The 25,726-nt window shown below is 38.8% G+C and overlaps 2 protein-coding genes across 2 annotated transcripts in view; one reads left to right on the top strand and one right to left on the bottom strand.

Moving 5' to 3' along the window:
* GDF11 (growth differentiation factor 11) overlaps positions 1-25,726 on the bottom strand; it is a 197,371-nt gene that overhangs the window by 25,357 nt on the left and 146,288 nt on the right. The window lies entirely within an intron of this gene.
* On the top strand, positions 5,928-25,244 carry LOC143983591 (uncharacterized). Its single transcript, XM_077483437.1, has 3 exons — positions 5,928-6,178; positions 20,106-20,187; positions 21,390-25,244. The coding sequence occupies exons 1-3, from the start codon at positions 6,082-6,084 to the stop codon at positions 21,853-21,855; spliced, it is 645 nt and encodes a 214-aa protein (XP_077339563.1). The 5' UTR covers positions 5,928-6,081; the 3' UTR covers positions 21,856-25,244.

Here is a 25,726-nt window from a genome sequence, read left to right as displayed (position 1 = left end):
CTGTGTGTGTACATGTGTGTACTGTAGGTATGCTCTAGATTAGGGATCTCCAAAAAACGACCCTCTAGCTGTTGCGGAACACCACGCCCCATGAGGCATTGTAAAACTCTGACATTCACAGACATGGTTAGGCATTATGAGAATTGTAGTTCCTGAGGGCCATAGTTTGGAGACCCCTGCTCTAGATCAATAGTTCTCAACCACTGGACTGCAGCCTCCCTCATGCAGCTGCAGTGTCCATTCCCTGTTGCCAGGGTCAGGACAAAGCACTGCTCCATTAGGCATCACGAGGAGGCATTGTTGATCAATGTCTCCCTTGATGCAAAGCAACAGCAGACCTGTCATCAGGATGGGCACCCGACGAGGAGTGAATCTCTATATTTACTCTCCCTGGCCATGTGATTCATCAAATGACCAGGGAGAGAAATAAGTTTCCCTTCCTAGCAGGCACCAATACTGATAGCAGGTCTGAAGTAAGTGAGGGAAGCAGAAGGGGGGTTATCTGCTGCATTCAGCCCCCACTGCCCCCACAAGCCCCCTGAGAGTCTCCAGCCAGCTGCAGATTCCCTAACCTCCTACAGCGCTTCCCATCTCCCATAGGGAGCCACCAATGTCCCACAGTGCTGCACAACCTCCCACAGTGCAGATTCACCACCCACCCCTCCCCCCCCCCTACAGTGCCCTCAACCTCCAAAAATGTTCCACAGTGCCCTCCACTCTTCCACAGTGTCCTCAGAAAGCACCCTGTCCACTCCAGAACCCTCATACCCCACTAGGTCAACAAGTGTTCTTCACAGTCACCTAACCCTCTCGATATTCCCCATCCTCCCACAGTGACACCCAGCCCCATCCATAAGTTTCTTCACATTCACAGCAATATCAGGACATCTTATCCTTCTACTTACCACCTAAGTTACAGCATTCTTTCTCATACTGACCACCAAACACCATATTTAGCATTCCCATACTTTTATTGTATGGGTGTATACTGCTTTTCTAAACACAAACACACTGCTACATACTGCATGAGCAATATGCTCACTGGTAAAATAAATAGGTATACACTCAGGGGCAGTTAGAATTTGAGGCAGGAGTGGAAGCTGAGAGTGAATTCTGTTTTAACTCAATAAAACTTTATTATTTTAAATTGTTTTAAATATTTTCCTATGCATAATAAACAGGTGGGTTGTGGAAGGGAGGGGGAAACAGGGTGCACAGTTTGGCATTTTGCCCTTAGGCACTGGAGGACCTTGTCTTGAAACTGGGCACATTAAGCTTTGTACATTTATTATTTTATGTTCCTGCTACAGTACTTTGTATAATCAATCGCTCCCACTGGACATTTCCAAATTTTGTGTTTATGTTCTCTACTTTGTAACAATTTCAATAGAGAACAGACAATTCAAACTGTCAAAGTGAATCATGTTGTAATATTGCAGGTTGCATTGCAGGTTGAACTGCATCAGTGCTGGGGGCTCTTGAGAGGAGTACTGAGGCAAGGTGCTGTGGTGTTTTCAGACTACCACTCATGATTGCCCTGAATTGCTTTGAAAAGCACAGGTACTGTATGTAGTGTAAGTGGAAGGGTTTTATCCTTGAAGTATATTTTTGAAGTATAACTTTTATTGAAATTGTTACAAAGTACAGAACAGACAATACAAACTGTCAAAGTGAATCAAGTTGCTAAGGTGAAATTGCACTTCTAGCAGATCTTTAGAGATTTCCCTTATCAAATAATCTATACCAGTAGTCTCCAAACTGTGGCCCAGGGGCCTGATGCGACCCTTTGCTTGCCTTTATCTGGCACTATTTCTTCCAATGATACAGGGCACTATTCCTCTTTTTGAAATCAACAACGGGCAATATTTCTACCACTGACACCAAGGATGGAGCATTATTGCTCCCTTGATACCAACAATGGGGCACTATTCCTCCCACTAATACCAGTGATGAAATATTGTTTATTCCCATTGATGCCATTTTAATCACACTGGCCACAGTCTGGCCCTCCAAAGTCTGAAGGACAGTAAACCAGCCCTTTTTTTAGAAGTTTGGAGACTCCTGATAAATGCAACCAGTTATTTTCCTTATTGATCTGCGTTAAAAAATATGGCTAGACAATTCCCAGATTGTAAAATTATAGTCAACAGCAAAAAACCAACAGTTGAACATTGGGTACATACAGAGTGCAATGGAGGTTATTTACAAAAGGCAAATCCACTATGCACTGCAAGTGCACTTGGAAATAAAGTCTGTGTAGATCCGAGGGGACATGCAAGGAAAATAAAAAACAGCATTTTAGCTTGCACATGATTGGATGATAAAATCAGCAGAGCTTCCACTCATTTCAGATCTACCCCTTAGATTTAGAGCAACTGCACTTCCATGTACACTTCCACTTCAGCTCCAGAAGGTTTTACCCACTTCCTTACCAGGCTATTTTTTGCAATACGGCACTGTGTTGCTTTAACTGAAAATTGTGCGCTCATGCGTTGCTGTACCCATATAAAATTTATGTTCCTTTTCTCCCTCAAATAGAGCTTTCTTTTGGTGGCATTTGATTAACTCTGCGGTTTTTATTTTTAGTGCTATAAACAAAAAAATTGAAAAAACAATGGACTACCGGCGCAAAAAGGAAATACCAATCTATATGATAGTTTGCTGCAACCTAGTATAAAAATGTCACTCTGTGAACAAATTTAATTTCAACATATGTATAAAATGTGGGTTGCGCTAACTATTTCAATTCCACACTATTTTATGTTATTTTTATAAAACACACAAAGTGCCGTGCATTTATGAAAACCTCCCTAAAAAATATTAAATATTACGAAAGTGGTAAATGACAATATAGGTCAAACACATACAAAATATTGGCACCACTGCTAAGTGGGTAGCTCTGCAGTGGTGCCAATATTTTGTACGTGTTTGACCTATATTGTCATATAGCACTTTCGTAATATTTAATATTTTTTAGGGAGGTTTTCATATATGCACGGCACTTAGTGGGTTTTGTAAAAATAACATAAAATAGTGTGGAATTTAAATAGTTAGCGCAACCCACGTTTTATACATATGTTGAAATTAAATTTTTAATTAAAAGTTAAATAAACAAAATAAAACCGCAATTTTTAAATAAAAAACAATATTTTTTACGTTCTGTTATAAAACATTCCCAACAAAAAAAAATTTAAAATCGAATTTCTTCATCAATTTAGGCGAATATGTATTCTGCTACATTCTTTTAGTAAAAAAAAATCTCAATAAGTGTATATAGATTTGTTTGCACAAAAGTTATCGCTTCCACAATTTATGGGATATTTTTATGTCATTTTTATTTTTACTAGTAATGGCAGCAATCAGCGATTTTTAGTGGGACTGTGACATTGCAGTGGATAAATTGGACACTAAGTGACACTTTTTGGGGACCAGTGACACCAATATTGTGATCGGTGTTAAAAAAATGCACTGTCACAGTATAAATGACACTGGCAGGGAAGGTGTTAACACCAGGGGCAATCAAAGGGTTAAGTGTGTGCCTGGGAGGTTCTTTCTGTGGGGGGAGTGGATACACTGGAGAAAAAGAGAGATCATGTTTCAGCTTAGCTGAAACATGACAAGATCTCTCTTTTGCTCCCTGACAGATCAGCGGTTTGCCTGCCACAGTATATATGCGGTGGGTGGTCCGAAAATGATTAATATGGATGATGGCACTGTAATTATTTTAATTTAAAAAAATCGAAGTACCTTTTTCCTAATTGATATACAGCTGTCACATGACCCAGATCTTTCCCAGCCTGTCTGCAGGGAAACATAAGCAGGAGGAGCTTCTAGTCCTCTGCTACTGGTCACATGTTTAAAATAAAAAATAAAAACAGCCTTTGGAATACAGAGTAAAAATAAATAAATAATATTAATAAACTGTTTTAAATTGAACTAAACTGTACAAATGTATATTTGAAATACAATTTTTATTATGTTGTGGAAATAACATGGTTTGGGTATATTTCTGCCAGTCACAGGCTGTGTCACGCCCCTCCAGCCCATGTCTTAGAATAAGAGGGAAGTAAAGCCTCCATTAATCTACATGTAATATCCTGCCCCCATTGAGTTTAACTGGTTATTGGGCATGGATAAGGAGGGAGGTAGTGCGCTGTCATTTACCACTGAGATGTGATAGGGAGGAAATGCTCAGCATAGTAACATAGAAACTGAGCATGTGCAGAGTGGCCACCACACCTGCAAAATCCCTAGCTGAATTGGGGACATGAACAGAAGGTAGGGATAGATGATCAACCAGGATTTTTGCAGAATACAGAAAACGAATCTCATAGTGGCTGAGTGAGTATGATCAGCATATAAAATAGTATTTATTTTTTATGATGTGGGTTTAGTGACACTTTAAGAGTGGGATTAAATCTCCCCTTACAGCAGGAAAATGCTGCTAAAAATAAATATACCGCATAACTCAACCCGTGTATGGTGTTATGCACTTGCTATAGCCTTTCTAGATGGTTTATTGCTGTGGGTCAGCTTAACATACAAGGAGATACATACTTACTATTTAGCACAAAGTAGTTTATCCATTGCTGTGGCCTTATTGTTGGTGTATACCTTTATATTCACCTGGCTTATGGGCACCTAGAGGAATGACTATATTTCTTGGGATAAATCAATGTTGTTGCGTCCTCTGTAAATGTTGACAGCACAAACTGCAGGATAAATCCAAGTCTTTTATTGCATATCGTCCATATGTGCTGCATCACATGGCATACCACAGCTTTGCGCCATACGGCATACCACCAGCCTTTGCTGGGCTCTAATAGGTGCATGCATGACAATTTTCTTTGCAGTCAAGATATTAAGGTCCTGAGGAAGCAATGTCTGTGAAACACGTCAACCTCTTGAAACACTAGCAAAGACATTTTTTTGTAAAAGCACTGAATATTTGGCTTGCATTATCAAAAATAAACACTGATTCTATGTTTTTAGGAATAAAACCTAATTATAATTTTAATTAATTTTTTGTAATAAAAATATTTTGTATGAATTTTTGTTTCACTGTCCTTCTCTGGTACCAGTAAAGTCCACAAGATTCTATAGCTATTTTTTGAATACTGCATAACTCATATACTAACTGCCAGGTCTAAACAGATCGGTAGACACTTCCCCCAATATTTAAAAAAAGGTATGCCATTCTGATTGGCATTTCTCGTTCAGCAAAGGCATACATAGTTTACTCTAGCCAACATTATAATCTTCCAAACTCATAGACAGCCTGTTACAGACTGCAATATTAATTTGAGACTTTGTGCTTACAGGCAATCATACTGTTAAAGGTAAATCTTTTAAAGTACTATTACAGGTTTGGAAAATGTAGTTCTGCCTACATTCAAATGTACTTAGGTACATCAAATGAAATGGATTACATCCATACAGACTGTTAATCACCTGATTAATAGTTAACAGGAGGCATTAAACTAGACTAGTTAAACTTTTCAGTGAAATTGAAACAACTTGGAATGGTTTGTTATAGCTGGCTTCAAGCCTCTTTTTCTGACAAGGTCCCTGTAATCCCAAGGCCATGGCAATGATTTTGAACAACTTCTCAGTATGAAGGTTAAACAGAGCATGACAGCACTGGACAAACTGTTAATGGAGGAAGAGGGAACCTATTTTGTGCTGATGTGCCGATGATGAAATTTACCTGATAAAGTCCAAGATAAAGGAACATAGCTTGCTTTGTCTTTACTTGTGCTCTTATATTACATGGCTTTCTTCATAAAGGCTTACATTACATACCTTAAATCATTTAATTCTCCTTTAGAATAACTTTACTATTTCTTATAGCTTCAGGATTTAGTAACCCATCTCCCCCTTCCAAGTTTGCCTCTTTGCTACTCCCTCTTTTTTTTTTTCCATGGCAGGGATCTTAGTGGCACCAGTCCTTCAAGAAAGACAGAGCCCCGAGGGACAGACGGAGGGACATCTGTTTCTAATAAAGTTTCTGGTGCAGCAGGCCGTTTCAGAGCTCCCCGAGGAGTAATAAACTAAGGGGAACAGAGCCAGAATTCCTCCAGTATGGAGCCAAGCCAAACAATCAACTTAGCAAAGCCCGGAGAACCAGAAAAAAGAAGAGAGGTCAAGAGAGGGAGGGCAAGAACAGAAATAGAAAATGGTGAGCAAACAGTTTATATATTTTAAAAATTTTGTAAAGATGGAGCAAAGTAAAGGAGAGCAAAAAGGTTCAACTGTAAGAAAATTTGAAATGCAGGTAGTGAAAGAAATATAACAAGAACAGGTGACTAAGGGTGAGTCAAAGTGTCAAATGATTTAAACAGAAGACAAGAGAAAAAAGGTGACAGAAACAGGTAGAGAGTAAAGAAGGACACAAGGCAATTTAGACCAAAATGTGTCTATGATATGTGGGTACACCCATAAAGGGTACAAACCTAGTTATCCATATAACTATATTGTATTGTAAATGTAAGAACTTTATGCAAATAGTTAAACACACAGTTGAAATACATATGTATTTGCTGTTAAACCTGACAAAAGGTTTTTGCAATTCTGTGCAGCCAGTCTGGTAATTTAACCACTTTCTGCACAGCTAGACAGGTAAAATATAACCCCAATTCCAAAAAAGTTGAGACGTTGTGTAAAATCTACATTAAAACAGAATGCAATGATTTGCACATCTCATAAATCCATTTTTTATATACAATAGAAAATAGAAAGCATATGCAATGTTTAAACTGGGAAACTGTACCATTGTAAGAAAAATATATGGTCATTTTGAAATTGATGGCAGCAACACATCTCAAAAAAATGGGACAGGGCAACAAAAGGCTGGCAAAATAGGTGGTACTAACAACAAGGAAGAGTTGGGAGAACATTTTGAAACGAATTAGGTTAATTGATAACAGGTTAGTAACATGATTGGGTAAACAGAGAGCATCTTAGAGAGAGAGAGAATGAGCCAGCATCAGCACGTCTGTCTAGTCAGCATGAAGGTGATGCAGAAGTAGTAAATATGAAGCATTAAAGAGAAGAGTGCATGCAGTGTCATGTGCAATTTATGTTTCCTCTGTATAGCCTCCTCACTATTATGTTTGGCCTTAGAAGACCTGGGCACTCCTGTAAGAATAGATACTAATGCCTTGGGTCATATAACCTGACTCATACTTCTTGTTTAATGTTTAAATTCCACTTTAATCTCTACTATAACCTCCCTACGTGAGCTTTTGCTGTTATCCCCTTAGAATAACTAATGGAAAACGACACAAAATCTGTCACCAACTAATACAGAAGCAATACTTTCAATAACATTTCTAGCTTAAGTTCATTTAAAACATTTTTTTTTTAATCAGCACGAGAAATGGTACTTACATTGAATGAGAAGTGTCCCTGGTGCTGATAACTGGTGGCTTCCAGCACATGCCCCAGGTTGAGACAAGGGTCAAGTAGAGATCCTTTTAGATTAACATCCTCTCTACGCAAATGGCAAGGAGGATGAGAACCGTTTATAAAGGTATCTCAAATTTTTATCCTATATCAAACCATATCTCTGAACAAGAACCTCAGGGATTGGTTGGGTCAGATACATATTCATAACTTAGGGACTGTTTTTCCCACTATATTTACTGGAATCTCCTTCACAATGATGGAAGCAATCAACCCAAAGAACTTAGGGAAGACCTGCAGAGCCAAGAAAATGTAAAAAAAAGTCAGACTTCTTCCAGTTTAGCAGTGAATACTACTTTTAATAATTTTGTCATATCTGTTTAATAAGTAAAGAAAAAACTGTTGGTCCTGTCAGAAATTCCGAGCTGCCTTTTTTTCCTCTGAACACTTATTATGTTTCCTCAAACGGCCTCCTGATTCTTAGCTTGGACTACAGAATGATTGGCCTTTATTTTGTAGAGATCTGACAGTGGAACTGGTTACTTTTTTTTTATTCTCTTGAGCCCATGGTGCAGTATGCAAAACACCAAAAATGAACCAAAAAAGTGCATGTGAAAAAATAAAAAAGTGCACTTAGGGTGTGTCCTATAGTCCCTTCCCAAAGAAGAAGGACCCACCCCTGACCCCCATGGGGTGCAAGACTCCTGACAGGGGCAAAGCATACTCAGGTCCACCTAGCCAAAGGACTCTTCATGATCAGCTGAAGCGAACCAACAAAAAGGAACCTAAGGGTCACATATTGCCCCCCCCCCCTGTGAGTTAAAAAACACACATATAAAATGCAAGTGACACACATGTGGAGTGATAATATATAAAAAAAATAACAAAATTGCCAGTGCATATTTAATGGAGAGGCCTCGTGGCCTGGTAATGAAAGTTTCCATGGTCTTGGCCAAAAGGCTTAACCCATGAGATGAGGTGCAGATAAAAAGCAAGAGGTGACGCGATCTAGTGCTATTTCACATAGTGGGGTCCCAAACCCTTAGTGTTACTCCGGTGCCACTCCCACTCACTTGACACTGCAGGCTCCCTGCCTTCCCAGCCCTCAGCCAGACAAAGTAGAATAGTTTAAATCAGGAGGCACTGGGCCCTTCAAAATTTTCCACACCAGAGAGATACTCCCAACCTCACAGGACACTTCAGTTTCTTTCTCAAAAGGAAGATCTCCCAGGACCCCCATCATACCAGCAGGGATACTATACAGCCGGCCATCCCAGCCAGAATGATGGCACAGCACCCCCTACTGGATTCTGATAAGAAGAGATAATACAGCGCCTTGCAAAAGAATTCAACCCCCTTGCCATTTTTTGTGTTTGGAATTAACATGGATTGTTTGAGGATTTGCATCATTTAATTCACAGAACATACCCACATCTTTGAAGAGGTTTTTTTTTATTGTGAAGCAAACAACAAATAGGACAAAATAAAAGAAAAAGTCAATGTGCATAACTATTCACCCCCCTAAAGTCAACACTTTGTAGAGCCACCTTTTGTGACTATCACAGCTGCAAGTCGCTTTGGATAAGTCTCTATGAGCTTGCCATATCTTACCACTTGGATTTTTGCCCAGTCCTCCTTGCAAAACTGCTCCAGCTCCTTCAAGTTGTATGGTTTGTGCTTGTGAACAGCAATCTTTAAGTCTGACCACAGATTTTCTATTGGATTGAGGTCTGGGCTTTGACTAGACCATTCTAACACATTTACATGCTTCCCCTTAAACCACTCAAGTGTTGCTTTAGGGTCATTGTCCTGCTGGAAAGTGAACCTCTCTCCTAGCCTCAAATCACACACAGAGTGGTACAGGTTTTGCTCAAGAATATCCCTGTATTTAGCACCATCCATTTTCCTTCAACTCTGACCAGTTTCCCAGCCCCGACTGCTGGATGGTGTTCTTTGGGTGATGTGATGTGTTGGGTTTGCGCCAGACATAGAGTTTTCTTTGATGGCCAAAAAGTTAAATTTTAGTCTCAGAGCACTTTCCTCCATACATTTTGGGAGTCTCCCACATGCCTTTTCGCAAACGCAAAACGTGCCATTTTGTTTTTTGCTGAAAGTAATGGCATTCTTCTGGCCACTTTGCCATAAAGCCCAACTTTATAGAGCGTACAACTTATTGTTGTCCTATGTACAGATATTCCAGTGTCTGCTGTGGAACTCTGCAGCTCTTCCAGGGTTACCTTAGGTCTCTGTGCTGCCTCTCTGATTAATACCCTTCTTGCCCGGTCCGTGAGTTTTGGTGTGCAGCCATCTCTTGGCAGGTTTGCTGTTGTGCCATGTTCTTTCCATTTGGTTATGATAGATTTGATGGTGCTCCTAGGGATCATCAAAGATTTGCATATTTTTTTATAACCTAACCCTGACTTGTGCTTCTCAACAACATTGTCCCTTACTTGTTTGGAACGTTCCTTGGTCTTCATGGCAACGTTTGGTTAGTGGTGCCTCTTGCTTAGGTGTTGCAGCCTCTGGGGCCTTTCAAAAAGGTGTGTATATGCAATGACAGATCATGTGAGACTTAGATTGCACACAGGTGGACATCATTTCACTAATTATGTGACTTCTGACTGGTTGCAAAACCAATTCATAACAAAGGGGGTGAATACATACGCACATGCCAATTATCATTTTTTTATTTCTGAAAAATAGTTTTATGTATATATTTTTCTAATTTTACTTCATCAACTTAGACTATTGTGTTGTGTTCCATCACATATAATTTCAGATTAAAAAAACATTGAACTAAAGGCTGTAATGTGACAAAATAGGTAAAAAGCCAAGGAGGTTGAATACTTTTGCAAGGCACTGTATACTTGATCTTAGCCAAATGGCAAAGAAGATATAAGTGGAAGTGCTTAAATAGTTTAGCTGAAGACACTGAGAAGTGTTCACTCCACAAAAAGTACTGTTTCTTGTCAGCTCACAACATGGCTTAAGAGAGTTTCCCAATTTGGGGTGCCCAGGTGGTTCAAGTAGTTTGTGTCTCTAAATGATGAGTCATGAGTCATCACTTCGCCAGCTGCCAGTGTGCCTTGCACAGTGATAGTAAATGGTTGTGTTGAGTAGATAGTAGTCTCAAAATTAACATTGAGTACCGTACATACTTGAGTATAAGCCGACCCGAATGTAAGTCGAGGCACCTAATTTTACCACAAAAAACTGGGAAAACTTATTGCCTCGAGTATAAGCCTAGGGTGAGAAATGCAGCAGCTACTGTAAATGGAAAAGTGGGTCAACAATGCCCATCTGCAGCCTCACTGTGCCCATTTGCATGCCTCACTGTGCTCATCTACATGCCTCACTGTGCTCATCTACATGCCTCGCTTTGCCACCTGTATGGCTCACTGTGCCATCTGCAGCCTCATGTACCTGATCTCCAGAACACCGGTGCTGTGACATGCAGTCTAGTCAGCGGCCATCCAGTGTAACACAGCCCTTCCTTCTCTTTGTCCTCGTCGGAACACTGATTCCGTTTTCCAGCAGTGAGTCAGTGTTCCGCCTATCATGGACGAGGACGAGGAGAAGGTGGGGCTTTGTTACACTGGACAGTCGCCGACGAGACTGCATGAGATCAGGTGTATGAGGCTGCAGATGGGCACAGTGAGGCAGGGAGACTCGAGTATAAGCCGAGTCTCCCTGCCTCTCTGCTTGAAGGTTCAATGTGTTGTGCATTCAGAGATGGTATTCTGCATACCTTGGTTGTAACAAGTGGTTGTTTGAGTTACTGTTGCCTTTCAATGATCTTGAACCAGTCTGCTGATTCTCCTCTGACTGCTGACATCAACAAGGCTTTTTTCGCCCTGACAACTGCTGTTCACTGCATATTTTCACTTTTTTGGACCATTCTCTGTAAACCCTAGAGATGGTTGTGCATGAAAATCCCAGTAAATCAGCGTTTTTTTAAATACTCAGATCAGCCCATCTGGCACCAACAACTATGCCATGTTCAAAGTCACTTAAATCCCCTTTCGTCCCCATTCTGATGCTTGTTTTGAACTATAGCAAGTCATCTTTACCATATCTAGATGCCTAAATGCATTGAGCTGTTTCCATGTGATTATCTGATTAGCAATTTGTGTTACCAAGCAATTGAACAGGGGTACCTAATAAAGTGGCCGGTGAGTGTATATTTGGATATTTTTCTGCTGAAGACCTGAGGTTTTCTTTTTCAGAAAAAGGGAACACGAAGCCATACTACTACAGTTTAGATAGAATGTTAGATAATTAAAAGCTGAAAGAAGAGTTTTGGTGTGCAGCACTGGATATGTTCCCAAGACTTGGTGCAAAAAGCACTCTATGTCCTCATTCTATTTGCACCAACATATCTGAATTTGTGTCAATCAAGACAAACTCTGGGAATCTCTTAAATCCCCAGGCAGACCTGTGGATCACAGTCAGCAAGAAAGTTCCACGTTTAGTCAAAATCATGAATGAGCAGCAGGAGCAAAAAAGCCATTGCATGGTATGTTCACAATTAGGATTAATTTTAAATTTCAATATTTTTCTGAATACATTACAAGCTAATTGTTCAATTAATACTTGCATTTAATGCAAAACGTAGAAGCTTATTTTATAAGTTCAATTTATTAAACTATCGTATGGTATTTGTTTAAATTAGAAATTAGACGTCTGCATCCTTAAGTGTTATATTACTTTTGTAAGGGGCATGAACATTATTTCAAACATTTCCTAGGTGTGAGGGCATAGAAATGTTGGGAGTACATTTCTGGAAATCAACAGGTATTTTTCTTTACTTGTAGAGTAAATGTGAAAGTACTAGAGATATGTACTGCATACAATATGTTTTTGTTTTCATTTTTTTTTCATTTTGCCTTAAGGTAAGCTAGAAGCACTTGGTTTTGAGCTTTTTATTTTTTATTCTCATTACAAAACCATTCATTTTCTTTTAGGCTATATTTTTTTGCTAGTATTTTATATTTTGGTAACCACTGACTTAAAGTGTTTGTTAACCCCAAAAAATAAATAAATACAGATCTTGGTCCCTTAAAGTGGATTAAACAGCACAGTGCTTGTGCTGTGTAATACAGCCCCTCTCTAAACTGTAAAAAATTTGCCACTTCCTGTGTCCCCCTCTCTGCGCTGACCATGATAACCAGGGCTGCTGAGCCCTGACCACCGTGATCAGTTTGCGTCCCTTCATCACCCATAGCCCTGCTCTGCTCTCCTCTCCACCTTGTTGAAAGAACAGCAGAGTTGCTTATAAACTGACAATAATGTGTGCATTATACCTATCTATGCAGCAGGTGGTGCTGTAGTATTATAGTGTATAATTCATATTTTCTATGATATAACAGGATGTATTGTCTATCTCAGTGCAGATAATTGTATCCTCCTGTGTTCTGTTACCTATTCCATGCTGTAAGACATGTTCTGATATTTCTCAATGACAGCAAAGTATTCTTTGCATCTAAGAAGCTTCCAGCCCATGATTTCAATACCCTGCAAATAGGTTATGGGTTCCAGGCACCCAGGGCACCAGGAAGCACCCAGAGACACTGGAAAGAATACTCAGTGAGTACAGCAAGTCAGTGAATACTGTATACAAGCTATGGAAACATGGCAAGTGGTTCAGATGTGAAGTTTGCTGTTGCAAAGCTGAATAATGCCATTTACCAGCTGTGGAAATTTAAACTAGAAATGTTTCTGAACAAGATGACTTGTGACAAGTGCTGAATACAGAAAGACACACAGACGGAGAGACGGAGGAATGGGATAGGAAGGATAGGTGGGCAAAAATGATTATAAGCTTGCCAGTGGAAGATGACCAACCTATCCACATAAGAACAGAGAAAACAGCCAAAGGTATGTGGACTTGAATGCAAAAACTGCATGAGCATTCAAGCCTCAAAAGTAAGCTGGTTTTGCTAAGAAAGTTATATAAGATGAGACTAGAAGAAATCCAGCATATGTGTGAACACATGAATGCTATGCTAGAGATAGCAGCTATATGCTATCAGAGAGGACATCAAAGATAACCATGTTGTTGCCCTGCTCCTCTTCAGCCTTCCAGAGACATATACTGCTCTTATTAATGCTTTAGAAACCAGACCTGAGCATGATGATAGCATATGTCAAGAGCAAGTTAATTGATGAATATGACAGAAGGAAAGAAAACATGCACAGTGATGACAAAGCTCTTAAGATCTACAACCAAAGCACAACAAAGAAATCAGAGCCTGTTTTCGCTGTAAAAGGGTTGTTCACTTAAAAAAGGACTGTTTTACCTGAAAAGCCAAGCAGCAAAAGCTAGAGCTATCTACAAAAGAAAGAGTCAAAGCAATCACAAATGAAAATGCAGGAGTTTGGAATGGAATGGCCCTTTAAAGTGACATAGAGTAGAAAGCCACGCAGCTCAGGTGTGACAAGCCACATGACTAGCGATGAGACCTTCTTCACAAACATTGATTATAGTGTAAAAGACAAAGTTTTCCTAGCATCACATCAGAAAGTAAAGACAAGGGCTTCCTAAACTGCATTACACCACAAGGCAAGCAGAGTAGCTTTATAAAGAAAGTGCTGTATGTGTCAGAACTAGAAGGCAGTCGTCTATCAGTGAAAGTCTTGCAAACAAGGGCCTCACAGTTAAGTTCCAGGGAGATGAATTCATACAATTCACAATAATAAAATAAAAACTGGATGATCACCTATACAGGCTCGTCTCCACAGACCAGCAAGCCAATATAGTCTGTAATGATCTACACAGCAAATTTATTCACTTATGGCACAGGTGGCAGGGGCACAGAAGTCCAGAAGCTATATAGGACATAATAAAAAGAAGCTTATCAGAAGATTTGAGAAGATTTGACAATAGCTCCTTGCAAAGTGCTCATAAAATGCAAGTGCTGTATTGAAGCAGAAGCCACACACGCTCTTTTTTCCACAGGCATCTCAAACAAAAACTACCCAACCCCTGCAGCACATACACAGTGACGTATGTGGTCCAATGAAAACTCTCACGTCAGATGGGAACAGATATCTACTGACTTTCATTGATGATTATTCCAGGTACACAACTACTTATCTGATGAAACACAAGAATGAAACATCAGAGAAACTTCAAGAGTTCGTTTGCCATGTCTAGCAACAAATTCCAATGCAAACCAGGAATAATACGCAATGACAATGGGGGAGAATAGATAAGCAAAGAAGTGGCTTCATACCTGAAGAGACAAGGAATATTACACCAGACAATCACACCATACCCTTCTGAAAAAAAATGATGTAGCAGAAAGGAAAAATCTCACTCTTATAGAAATGGCCAGGTGCATGTTGTCAGATGCCAACCTACCTCACAAGTACTGGGGAGAAGCAGTCATGACTGCAACCTACCTACAGAACAGACTACCCTCAAGAGCCATTAAAAGTACTTCATTTGAAATGTGGCATGGATCAAAGCCTAACATAGGGCACATCAGAGTATTTGGATGTAAAGCATATGCCCATATTCCAAGTGAAAAGTGATCCAAGCTGGAGAACAGAGCCATAGAGGGCATTCTAGTAGGCTACAGCAAGCAAACTAAGGGTTACAGTATCCTACACTGACAAAGTGACAATAGGCCATAGTGTTTATTTTGATGAAAGCTCGTCATCAGAAACCCCGATCCCTGAAAGCTGTGAAGTGAATATGTCAAGCAAACCAGAAGAAAAGGTTGACTAAAGCGAACCTGTGCCGAGTTAGAACAAGAGGTGGAACTCACAATATCTAAATCAAGTTCCCCACCAGATCCTGCTGAACTGCCTGAAGTCAGAAGATCCACTTGGACTACAAAGGGGATACCACCCCACAAGCTTTCATACACTGTCAAAACACACAGCATACTTGAACCAACATCCTGGGAAGACATAGAAAAACTGCCAAAATGTGAAGCCAATAAATGGAGAAAGGCAGCAGAAGAAAAATTTAAGTCACTACAGGAAAATAAAACCTGGACACTCACAGAGCTCCCTCCTAACTACAAAACTATAAGAAGTAAGTGGACTTTCAAAGTAAAGCCAGACACAGAAAGGAATATCAACAAATACAAAGCCAGACTAGTTGTCAAGGGAAATTTGGTGAAGATTACGATTAAACAAATCGCTCCCGTTGTAAAACACTCCACCATAGGAGTGCTTTTTAGCGTTGCAGCTGGGAAGGATATGCAAGTCAAAAATCTATATGGAGACATTAGGGAAGACCTCTACATGGAGCAACCACCAGGGTTTGAGCAAGGAGATAACCTTGTGTGTAAACTTCAGAAGAGTATCTACGGTCTTATGCAATCTGCAAGGATGTGGAATGAGAAAGTGAACAAAGTGCTTACTAGAGAGGGATTCTCAAGAAGTAAAGCAGACCCCCGTCTCTATTCCAGAAATCCAGGAGACAGAAGGATATACATCCTTATCTATATTGATGACATTATAACTTGTTTTGAACAAGAAGGGAATTACAATCAGATAGTTCAAAAGCTGAAAGAAAAAGTTGAAATCAAAGAGCTAAGGAACATTAGCTACTATCTGGGAATACAAATAGAGAGAGAAGAAGATTGAAGTTATCTTCTCAACCAATCTCAGAAAATCTCTGAAATCTTGGAACAATTCCATATGCAAGATGCAAAGGAAGTGAAAACTCCTATGGAACCAGGCTATCAAAAGAGCAATTAGGCATAAAACTTGCTATCCAACAATGACATGTACCTCAGAGCAATAGGTAAGCTGCTATATGTTGCCACTGTGACAAGAACAGACATAGCCGCAGCAGTGGGCATACTATGCAGGAAAGTTTCAGCTCCCTGTCAGCATAACTGGAATGCAGAAATTCAGATGAAGTTATGGTTACCAGCAACATCACATCCAAAACTGGTCGGGTATGTGAATGCTGAATGGGCCGGAGACTTCACAGACCACAAATCCACAAGTGGATTCATCTTCGAGTATGAACCATAAGTTGGTCTAGTCGAAAGCCACCAACTGTCTCTCTATCTTCAACTGAAGCAGAGCACAATGCAGCAGCGCACGCTTCTGAATAAGCGATATGGATTTGTCAACTTTTTGTGGTCATTGGAATAGACATGTCAAAACCAATTCCCATTTTTGAAGACAACCAGGGATGTATAAAGCTTACACAATCAGAAAGGGTCAATCCTAGGACCAAACACATCAACGTCAACTATCACCTACTGAGGGACAATCAAGAGCAAGGTGTTATCGACATTCAATACTCAGACAATCAATTTCAGAATTTATGTTTTTTTTGTTTTCTGCTTTTTTTTAACTGTTTATTTAAAGAAGAATTTTCAGGTTTATTCTTTCTGCTTTTAACCTAAAATATGCTCTGTTTGTTATGGGTTAATATGTTCTGCACTCTGTTGTTGTGCTTTATGTTAAATAAATCTAATAAACTTTAAGCTAGCAAAGAGAAGATTGTAATCAGAATGTAATTATTTTATGCATGCTTTTATTGGTCTGACAGCCTAAAGATCGTTTGTTGCTTTTGGTAACTGCACATGATTGCCTTATTGCACTGGTTTGTTAAAGTGGAGTTATCTATAAGGTTGGGTTCACACATATGTGAGTTGGATACGGTTCCCCCGCATCCATTTTGCATGACGGGAGAATGTTACCAGCTCTCAATGGAGCCAGTTCACACAGCTCCGGAGCGGCTGTGTTCCGCAATTAAAAAATGGTCCTGTGAGTCTATGGTTTCCGATTCATGTAACAAGAAAGTTCCCCCTCTTGTTACATACACCACAGGGATGTGGCTCCTACATTGACTATGAGGAAGTGAAAACCTCTCTCTTTTCTTTGTTTTCTGATTCAGGAAAAAATTTGGACCTGATTCGCACCTGAATTGGTGAACGGGGACATACCGGACCCCATGCTCTGAGCCATGGCTGCAGCATATGTGAACTCAGCCTTGAATCAAAAACACAGATTTCAGCATGACCAAATTACATTATCAATTAAGGTAAATTGCAACCCCTTCCTTCCTATGAATACAAACACACTGTGCATGAGCTGCCTAAGGCAGGTCATGTATGATTCTTTTTTTTTTCCATCCAGCCAGTGCCACTGATCGTTTGGGAAAAATTGGACAGGCTGGTTGTACAGAAGTCAATCAATAGATAATGGTGTGCTGCAGTGCATTGAAGCCCAGGTGTGTTAAGGAATACTGTTCAGAATGAATGGCACCAAAACACACCAACATTTGTACAGTGCATTAGCTTGTGTTGCATTAATGAACACATAACTGCTACGGCCATGTATAAACAAGACATAAACCAGTAACACAAACTTATTAGATTACATGTGTTAAACTGATCTCATTTTCATGTATGTCTATACTCACTTAGAAATATCAGAAATCCCACTTAAATAAATGCATTTCTTTTTGTGATAGGGGTATATTTACCAAAAAGGGAAAAATAAATGCCCCAGTGAAACATTCAGCATGGTTCTGCCTATGTGATTCCCTTAGCTTGGGAGCTTTGATAAATGACTGCCTTAGCACATCAAGCTGGTCCTCACTGTGTGCCATCCTGTTCCCTATTATGTGTCAACACTGGATACCAGACTGAAAAACGTGGGCCTGTCTTGCTAATGATCTGCATGAAATCTAAAGATGTAAACAGCAAGTCATTTACATGGAATGGAAAATGAGATCAATGTGCAACACCAGGACTGCATTTTCTTGATGACTTCTGTTTTATTCTTGCCCTATGCTGGTAAAAAAATCATTGCAAGTCACAGAATGGCAGCATCCCGTGAATAGTGCAACATTCCTTTCTATGTTTGTTTCTTGTTTGTTTTTGCATAACTAAGTAAAACATAAACTAAAGGCTGAGATTTGAATTCCACACATCGCAGAGACAGATTCCCAAGCCCTTTTCTAATCCCTCTTTCCATTCTTTATTTATATGCTTAAGAGCCATAAAAATCATTTCCACGTTTGCAGCATTTATCATGTTCTAGTTTTAATATTAAAGAAAAAGAGAGCAAAATGAACCCCATACTGGGACCTTTTTACAGCTTTCCATATCGTACCGTCCTATGTAATCTCATTGACAGCACTAGATACTAACTATATCTAGAAAACTATTTCAGGTATATGTGAACCATGTCCCTTTCAGCCACTGACGGTGTAGTTCAGGTACCTACTTTCCCCATGTGACTCCTAAATTCCTCTGCTTGCTTTTGCAGGGCCAGGGCTGTGGACAGACAGCGGCTGGTCACTTGACTTGGCTGTTGACGTCACTGTAAGCTCTAGGACAACGTGCAACATTTGGCACTGCCAATCAATTACAATTGAGACCCTGCAGGCATGCTGTGTATCAGCATGGCCTGCTGACCTTACACAGTAGAAAGGCACGAATGAGGAAACTCTACCACATCATTAGGCGCCTGTGATTAGCATTGTCACCCTATAACAGGATGTGCGCACGGCCCATAAAAAATTACCACGTACGTACTATGCTTTTACTGATAACAACGTAACAATAATTTACTTTGATATTTAATAACCTCAAAGGGAGCTATTTATGGATGAATATTTGTTGAGTTTACAGTTTACATGGCTTGCCAATTTGCATCACCCCTAGTGTTCTACTATAAATCAGTTACTAAACCATAGGTAACAATTATATTAGAAAAAATATGGCATGTTGTACCATACAAAATACACTGACCAATCCCAATAAAGTAAAAAAAAAAAAGGTTTCTCAAAAACTTATCATAATCATAAATTAGTACCCTTAAAACATTCATGCCTGTGTGCTTATTCACCTGAAGAACTATTGTACACATTGTACCTTTCCAAAGAATCCTGCTTTAGCATATCATAGTGGCCAAGTACTTTGACAGGTTCTGTCACCCTACAATGAAACGGTCAGTCAAAGTTGTTTGATATGTTGCCTACCAGAAACTGATCAGACACAGAGATCATTTTATCCCATACGGTATTGTCTACAATCAGTAAATCTACAAAAGAATTGTGCAAAATAATATACCACAAAGGCCTTTATGTAGATAAATTTATTGATCTACATGGTATAATATATTTTATTTATGGATGTGTTTATTTTGAACTTAACTTAAATTATTTTTAGATAATGAGAGGTAAAATGCACAAAATGAATAAACACAGACATTATCTATTAAATTATCAGACTTCACTGTATACTTTTTAAATATATCTTATGATGTTTAACATGTGTGTGTGTATTCAACTGCTCAATGCAAGAATAAAGTCTTTATTGAGCCTATTTTTTGTTTTTGCAGGATTCCTGGCAATAGCAATCCTATTGCTTTACCTATGACCTCCCTGCTGCTCTTAAAACACATAAGGGTTTAATGAGGTCACATTCAAGGTCAAGGTCAAGTTCAAAAATAAAGAACACATTAAAAGAGCGTTTACATATGTACCGTAATTTTTTAAAAGCTTTAATATATGTTTTTGTAAGCATCTACCTTGTGATATAGTTTATAGGCAACAGACCGTAATTTTAAAATATAAACAAAAATATAATATTTATACTTTTTTATGGAGAAAGGGTTATTTGGTTGGCATTTGTAAATTTGCTCTGCATCATTTTTAAATAGTATTTTTATCATATTTAGGCAATTAAGATTTATACTTTTCCTCTGACACACAGAGCCAACTTGTGAGCAAGCCCGCAGGGGACCCGAGAACAGGAGAATCAGGCCTGCTCTGTGCAAAACCTTTACAAGGAGCAGGTAAATATAACATGTTTGTTATTTTAAAAAAAATTAAGGGTTTACAATCACTGTAAAGCCCAGCTCCAACCAAAACTACATTTTGATTTTAGTGAGAGTAGGAAAAGGTGTTCATTTCTATTTGAGCTCTGTTGATGAGATTTCACCTCACTTCTTCTCTTGTGACCACTCAGAAATTGTGGAGATTTTCCTAATGAGGCCACAAATAGCAAAAAACAAAAAAAAAAGGTTCTAACACATTCCAACTCTGGTTAAAAAAAATGTATTACTATAAATTATGCTTTTTCGCGGATGACGTGCTCCTATTACAACACCACTAACCTCGACACCTAACTTACTCCAAACTTTGGGCCATTTCCCTTAACCAGCAAAAGTCACAGTCGCTCAATACTACCCTCTCTAACCAGGATGCACTTTATCTACAGTTACCTTTATATTCAAATCGACCTCCAACAATTTAAACTACTTGGACATCAAGCTGACATGTTTTCTGGATGAGTAGGATAATGGCTGTTAAGATGTCCTAACTACCTAAAATCATATATCTATTTAGAAGTCCTTCCTTTTGCTGTCCTGACTTATTACCTTCAAATACTCTGTCGGGTCAATGCCCATATCTGGGGACCTACCAAGTCTTGACTTCCCAGGTCAGTTCTGATGAGCTTGAACCTTCATGGAGGACTCAGTTTTCCAAATTTTTCTAAATATCAGTCTGTCCAGTTATACAAATCGCTCAATACCACAAGACCAAATAAATTTCACTTTGGGTCAGCTTTGAGGCTACTAATTGTGACCCAATACCTATTGACAACCTTATTTGGCTACAGCCCCAGGAACATAAGCTTATTACTAATCCAGTCACCCAGCACTCCCTTACCCTTTGGGATAGGCTGTAAACCCTGTTTAAACTACTATCTCCAGATACACCCTTACTATCTTTTCTCAAGCATCTATCATTTTACTGAGCACGTCGCTCCTAGCTCTTTTAAACTTTGGAAGAACCTAAAACTTTATCAACTGTCACTAGGTTACAGCCTTCTCTTTGTGCTCCTAATCCACCCTACAGGAGAAATATAAACTCATAAATCTTTGAACCTTGAACTTCTATTCTGCTTATATAAGAGACCACCGTTTTAAACTCTAATGCAATTTGAACATATAGGTTTATTGTATATGCATCTAAACTCCTTTTTCACCACCAGCTCTTCACTCTACTCCACCTGTTGGGCTACAAATCTCAACCTTCTGCTAGACCCAGAAGATTGGGCTGAAATTTGGATATCAACCAAATCTTCCACTATAAAGATATTAGCCATGGAGGCTAACCAAAATGTCTTTGCCGGTTGTTACATAGTCCCAGCAAGGGTTTCCAAAATCGACCTTTACAATTCCCAAAATTGTTTCAGAGTTTGCGAGGAGCCAGGAACCCACCTGCACGCATTCCTGATGTTATCTAAGCTTATAAATTCCCCAGTGTCCCCAGACCCTGCAGTGCTCCTATTAAACAAACGTCCACCTGATCTAACCTTAGCTCAATTAAAGCACGTCCTATACATCACTGCAATGTCCAAAGAAACTTTTGCCAAGACTTTGAAGACACCTAAATTATGCCTTCTTAAGACAAAGCATAGAATAACACAAGCTTTAACCCATAGCACGATAGGCTAGCTTGCTGGACTGTATGCCTAAGCACGCAAAAATCTGACAGTCTTGGATGGACCACTTTCTACACCCAAGCTTTCACGTTACCCTCTTGAAAACATAAATGAGATTCACTCATGTCTACAGAATAGGCTCTATTGCTATAGACTGGCATACTGGCTGGGCTGGGGAAGGCCGTGACTCCTATCCTCAATTCCCCTCCTTTGTCTATTTTTCAGCACACCTATGTATAATATTGTTTTGCTACTGATACTACTACTTGAATCACACTAAGCGCAAGTGTGCTTAGCCATGTTTACTATGCTTACATATACAGTAATATATTTTACACATACAGTCTTATACAAATGCTTGAAAGCATTTTACATATTTATTGTTTTTTGCTCAGTGAAAACAAATATACACAGCAATCTCAAAATACTTCTTCCAACACGTCCCACTAGTGTATATTCTCCTGCATGACAAAAAAGACTAAAAATGCTTCATGCATGTGGCACTAATTGACTCAGTAAATCTGTGCTACAAAATAGTGGTTTCCCTCACTATTCTCAAATAGACAAACCCCTTGTTTCTAGTGTTGGAAGTAATGCAATTTAAATTCAAGTTGCTTTGAGAAGGCACACTGTACCTTTTTTGAATATTTATGTCACAGTTAGAAGCTAAATATAAATTCTTAATAATTAGATTTTTTCTTTGTTTAATAAATTATTATCTCTCATTTCAAAAACAAAAAATAAATAATATAAAGCAAAGCAGCATACGATACCACATTGGGCCACATCACATTCAAACAATACTTGTGATCATTAAGGTGCTTTGTACCAACTGTAACCCCAAAAATATAGATGGAAGTGTTACATACAAGAGCATCTTCTTATGATTATTCAAAGAAAAATCAGAACAGAAAAAAGAAAAGGAAGGAAAAAGGAAAAAAAAAGGGGGGGGGGGTATAGGATGCATAACAGTAGATTCCAAGTATAAAGAATATGATAATAAAGGCTTCCAGGTAGCCACAATTATTGAGAAAAAAACATCAAAGACCTGAGATAATATTGCAGGACAAATCAATGGTTTTAAACTCAACCACCACATGCCAATACACCTGAATGAGTGGGCAAGCCCACCAAATGTGTCCATGTACAGCGTGGCCTCCACAATCCCTCCAACACATAGGCGAAACAGATGAAAACATAGCATGCAATTTCACTGGTGTATAATGCCAGCAAATAGGAAGTTTATAATTTACTTCCTCAATTCTGGAAGAGATACATAAAAAAAGTTGCATAATCATATCCTTTTGCTTATCAGTAATAATAGATTGCAAATCTTTTTCCAAATGGGAAAATAATCAGGATAACAAGGACCTTGGAGAGATAGTAGCTACACAATGGTCCATAAAGGTGGGCTTAAGTGATCCACAAAAGAAACTGTAAGGGTTTTAACTTGGTTCTCAAGGACATGGTGTAACAATGGGTGACAATCCCCGAGCCACTGCTTAAAACCTTTGTCCAAAGATCCCAGTAAAAAAAGATGTGATTAAGAAGTGGCATCAATGGAGAATTATATTTCTAAGAATAACAAGAATGTAAAGAATCCCATATAGATAAGGCAGATATGGTCAAGAATCCCATATAGATAAGGCAGATATGGTCAAGGGAGCTGAATGAACGTGGAAGCCATGGAATAACCGTCAAATCAGTATCTGCAAGAACTGATTCCAGGTGCACCCAGAGTTTGGAATCCCTGGCATATTTCCAATCTGCAACACGTGTTAGGGTAATTGCTTGGCAATATAATTTATAGTTAGTAAGTTCCAAACCACCCATTCGTCTAGTGCGGTACAAAATATCACAAGGGATTCTGGCACACCTACCTTTCCATATATAGTGTGAAATGAGGGATTGTAGGGTAGAAAAAAAACTCATGGGAACCCCCATAGGGAGCACTTGAAAGAAGAATAGAACACGTGGTAATATATTACACTTGACCACATTTATTTTACTTATCACGTGATAAGTAATTGGCCCTAACACAAATAATGGACGCCTTGATATGGGGATATATACCCTTGCTGTTTTCTACAAATATTTTTTACTTCCTATTTTTTCTGTTTTTCTTTGTTTTCTAACTGGCACACCCCCACGTTCAACCTCAAATCGCCTGTTGCATGTCACTTATGGGTATCTGTTGCATGTTTACCTTTTGGATGAATTCTGCTAAAAAATGTGGAACACTCTACCAATGTACTTTGTTAAATTATGTATTGTTTCTTGTATTTGTATATGCTTATATGTCTCCCCCCCCCTCTTTTGTAGAACAGCTACTAAGCTCCCGATGAAGCATTCATATGCGAAACATGTAGAACAAGTGTGTTACTACATACCATACACTGTTGCAGGACTAATATGATGTTTGGTATCATTTTTCTGCTGTTTTAGAGAGTAAAAGCAACAACAGAGTTTTGCATGTATTGACTTTGTAAAATAACATTTTAATGAAAATTCCCTTTTGTATTTTGTGTTTAATAAACGATTATGTTATTTTCATAATTGGTGCCTATAAAGTCCATTCTTTCTCCTCACATGCTTTTTGATCTAAAATTGTTCTTTAGGATGTGGCACTGCTCCATCTGTAAGACCCCCGCAGTACCATCCTGTGATGGAGTCTTGGTATACTTTTTGTTTCATTTATTTCACTTGGCCACTTAGCCATGAGTGACAAATGGAAGACCACTTACATAAGTCTGTCCTAATTGCATTAAGAAAGGAAAGGTAGTTATACCTGAATACGTATGGTAAATGGGATGTCAGGTTTACACCTAAATATTTCAAAGCAACTGGTTGCCAGGAAAATGGATATAGGGATTGAGCTTTGAAGCCTCAATTGATGGAATCAAAATATTTAATATTTCAGACTTGGACATATCAATTTTAAAATTAGACAAAACTAGAAAGACACATAGGGAAGCCATGCAGTTTGGTAAGGTGATTCTAGGTTGCTGAACGTAAAAAAAAATATTTCATCTGCATAAGCAGCAAATTTGTGTTTCTCTACCTTGCACAGTTATACCATGCATGTCTGGATTGTGCCTGACAGATGAAAAAAGAAAAAGCTTCAAGGGATATAACAAAGATAGACTTAAAGTTTTAACTTCAAAAGCTTTCTGTTAAATATTGTTTATATAGAGCATAAAAAAAATGTCAGATTTTACGTCCAGTTGTAAAAAGTATAATAGAACTGACAAGAGTTAAGATTATACATGTAACTGATGCACATGATCAAAAAATAAACTAACATAGGATATAAAGTATCAAAACCAGCTTTTGCTGCAATATTTAACTTCAATCCAGAGATTTCCCCCACAGCATTTTTTTTATGTCACCAAATGTCCTCAGTCTGATGGTTAGAATCATTCAACCTACTTCTTCTAGGTTGTCCTGGACCTGTCCCAGCCAGTGACTGGATAGTGAAAATAGAGGCAGCACAGTGAAAAGCTCATCTCCCTGTAACTCTGTTTTATCTTCATAAGAGCATGCTTCTTGTCAAAACATGAACTGATTGGTTCTTTGTGCTACTAATTCCTCTCCCACTCCAGCTCTGCTACACAGAGACTGCAAGGGGCTGATACCAGGTCAAACTTAGGTACTTACACTTCTTCCATTTTATTGCAGGTTGGGCCAGTAGGCCCCCTCGTTTTTCAACAACCCTTTCCTTTTCGGCTAATATTGTATCTGACACTGTTTATTGGTTATAAAACAACTAAACGTTAATGTACCTCATATAAATGTTCTGCTAATAATGTGTAATACTACATTCTAATATGCATTATACTTCGATTGTCATAATCCAGAGCTGTCAGTATTTGATTGTATTTGCC

Source organism: Lithobates pipiens, unplaced genomic scaffold (assembly GCF_037356315.1).
Source record: "Lithobates pipiens isolate NorthernLeopardFrog02 unplaced genomic scaffold, aLitPip1_a1.2 Scaffold_16, whole genome shotgun sequence".
Taxonomy (NCBI): Eukaryota; Metazoa; Chordata; class Amphibia; order Anura; family Ranidae; genus Lithobates; species Lithobates pipiens.
The sequence above is the reverse complement of the archived record's forward strand: the minus strand, read 5'-3'. Positions and strand labels throughout refer to the sequence as shown.

Excerpts from the sequence above, each read along its gene's own strand:
- LOC143983591 (XM_077483437.1), top strand. The coding sequence starts at position 6,082 with ATGGAGCCAAGCCAAACAATCAACTTAGCAAAGCCCGGAGAACCAGAA. Across the intron at positions 6,179-20,105 it reads AAGAACAGAAATAGAAAATG|AGCCAACTTGTGAGCAAGCC; the intron begins GTGAGCAAACAG and ends TCTGACACACAG. Across the intron at positions 20,188-21,389 it reads AAAACCTTTACAAGGAGCAG|CTCTTCACTCTACTCCACCT; the intron begins GTAAATATAACA and ends TTTCACCACCAG.